This window comes from Fukomys damarensis, unplaced genomic scaffold (genome assembly GCF_012274545.1).
Source record: "Fukomys damarensis isolate Sample0158 unplaced genomic scaffold, DMR_v1.0_HiC HiC_scaffold_18, whole genome shotgun sequence".
Classification (NCBI taxonomy): domain Eukaryota; kingdom Metazoa; phylum Chordata; class Mammalia; order Rodentia; family Bathyergidae; genus Fukomys; species Fukomys damarensis.
Window position 1 is genome coordinate 43,375,689 of NW_022900930.1, and position 1,815 is coordinate 43,377,503.

Genomic DNA, 1,815 nt, shown 5'->3' on the forward strand with positions numbered 1-1,815 from the left:
CGATGGGCAGCTGAGGAAAAGGGTCCAGACTCCAGCAGAGCCTCCTGCGCCTCCTCCCTTGTCCAAGGCTATTTACTGAGCTCTCCATTCCCATAGAGATGGGAGCTACAGGCCAGGCCCCAGGTTCTTGCCCATGGCTGCCAACCTCCCTCTGAGAATCAGGAAGTGGGGCCGCTGGCAGCTCAGCAGCACCCTGTACATTAAATATTTATCTTGGAGTCCAGGACAGAGCCCTAGAAAATAAGAGAAGCTCGAGCTGGTGAGGGGTATGACCAGGATTCCTGGAGTTGGAAGACCTTCAGCTTCACCATCTTTGGAGGACAAAGAAGAAAATGAAAGCGGTGAGGCCCTTCTTAGTGCCAAGGACCCTGACAGGTGGGAAAACTTGGGACTAGGGAAACGGGTACTTATTTTCCCCACGGGGCGGGAAGAGGCTGGTACCAAGGGGTGAGTAGGAGTGTCCCTGAGCTGCTCCACTTGGGCAGGCAGCCGCCTTCTGTAGGCACCGCCTGCCCACCCAACGCGTAAAGCTTCAGCTTCCCTGGAGAGGCAGAGAGCCTCAAAGGGGATCTGAAAGGTTTGTTATCTCATTAAATATTTATCTTGGAGTCCAGGTCAGAGCCATAGAGAATAAGAGCAGCTTGTAAGGTTGCCCTGCTCGGTGAAATAGTTGCCTTTGTAGAAGTCCTTCACTGTCAGCAGACTTGGAGTACAGTCATCACTTTTAAAATCTTCCTTGAAGCCCAGAACTGCTCCCTATGACCTCCTCTGCCAGCGCGGCCCGCCTGTTTCCACGGGCAACGGGCAAACACTGGGAGCCCTTGGCATGCCTATCTCGAGCCCTCCTCTGTGTGCTTGTTCCCACACAGCCAGAGCCCGGGGAAAGATAAGCTGACAGCAGTAAGGGCCGCAGGGCTGGAGGGTTGCTTCGTCTCTTCTCCACTCCCTTTCTTCTGGCTACTGAACGGTGCGCTTGAACGGCACTCCACGTTGCATGGTGACCCCGGGCACCAGTGGGACACCCCGTAGGTATCTGATAAATGGTCATTATTTCTATAACTTATCCCCAGTCACGCCCAATACTGAAGTTGATCAGTAACTACCAGTAGTTGGTTTGTTGGGGCAAGGGGATCCTTGCTAGAACTACTCCAGAGTCTGTTCCTACTGTCAGTAAATATTCATCAAGCGCCCTCAGTTTCTTTAACTGGTCCCGCACCACGCTGAGGCTGGGGAGAGGGAGGCACCTTGCCTGGGGGAGCCAGAGGGCGGGGCTGTAGGGCCACGTCAGAGCCGCGGGAACAGCGGAAAAGCAGGGAGATCAAACAAATCCGGTGTGTGGGAACACCAGGACCCTCTAACCTCATCTCCGCCCAGAGGACCTCACCCTCATCCTCTTAGGGGCACGACACGCCCCGGGAACCGCAGCCTTGGACCGATTTCCTCGGCCTTGGCACGTGTGTGCGCATCCGCACGTTCGCCAGCGCGCGCGCCTGTTTGTTTGCACACACCCGGCAGTGCTTGTTCGTGCAAATCCTCCCCAAGTGCGGGAAAGGGGAGGCGGCGGAGCCTTTCGGGCCACCCCGCCTGCAGAGCGACCTTATCTCGGTCCCAGCCAGTCTGCTCCTCCCGGGCGGGCGGTCAGCGGCGTATCTGGAACTCACTGATCGTTCTCGTTAATCCTTCCTGCCCCCTCGTCCTGGCTCCACACCCTGGAAATGTCGCTGGAAACTCTGAGCGGCCCTCGCCGGCCCGCCCCCTTCCCGACGCCAGCCTTGCGGAGAGGGCCCGGGGGAGGCGGCTGGGAACCCGAGCGGG

General features: G+C 57.7%; 1 protein-coding gene across 1 annotated transcript in view; it reads left to right on the top strand.

The window, feature by feature from the left end:
- Window positions 1-89: 89 nt before the first annotated feature.
- Window positions 90-1,815, top strand: part of Sorbs3 (sorbin and SH3 domain containing 3) — a 23,446-nt gene continuing 21,720 nt past the window's right edge. Inside the window, exon 1 of the mRNA XM_033765558.1 lies at window positions 90-375. Within this exon, the coding sequence (XP_033621449.1) occupies window positions 269-375 (107 nt within the window). The 5' untranslated portion in view covers window positions 90-268. The remainder of the gene's footprint in view (window positions 376-1,815) is intronic.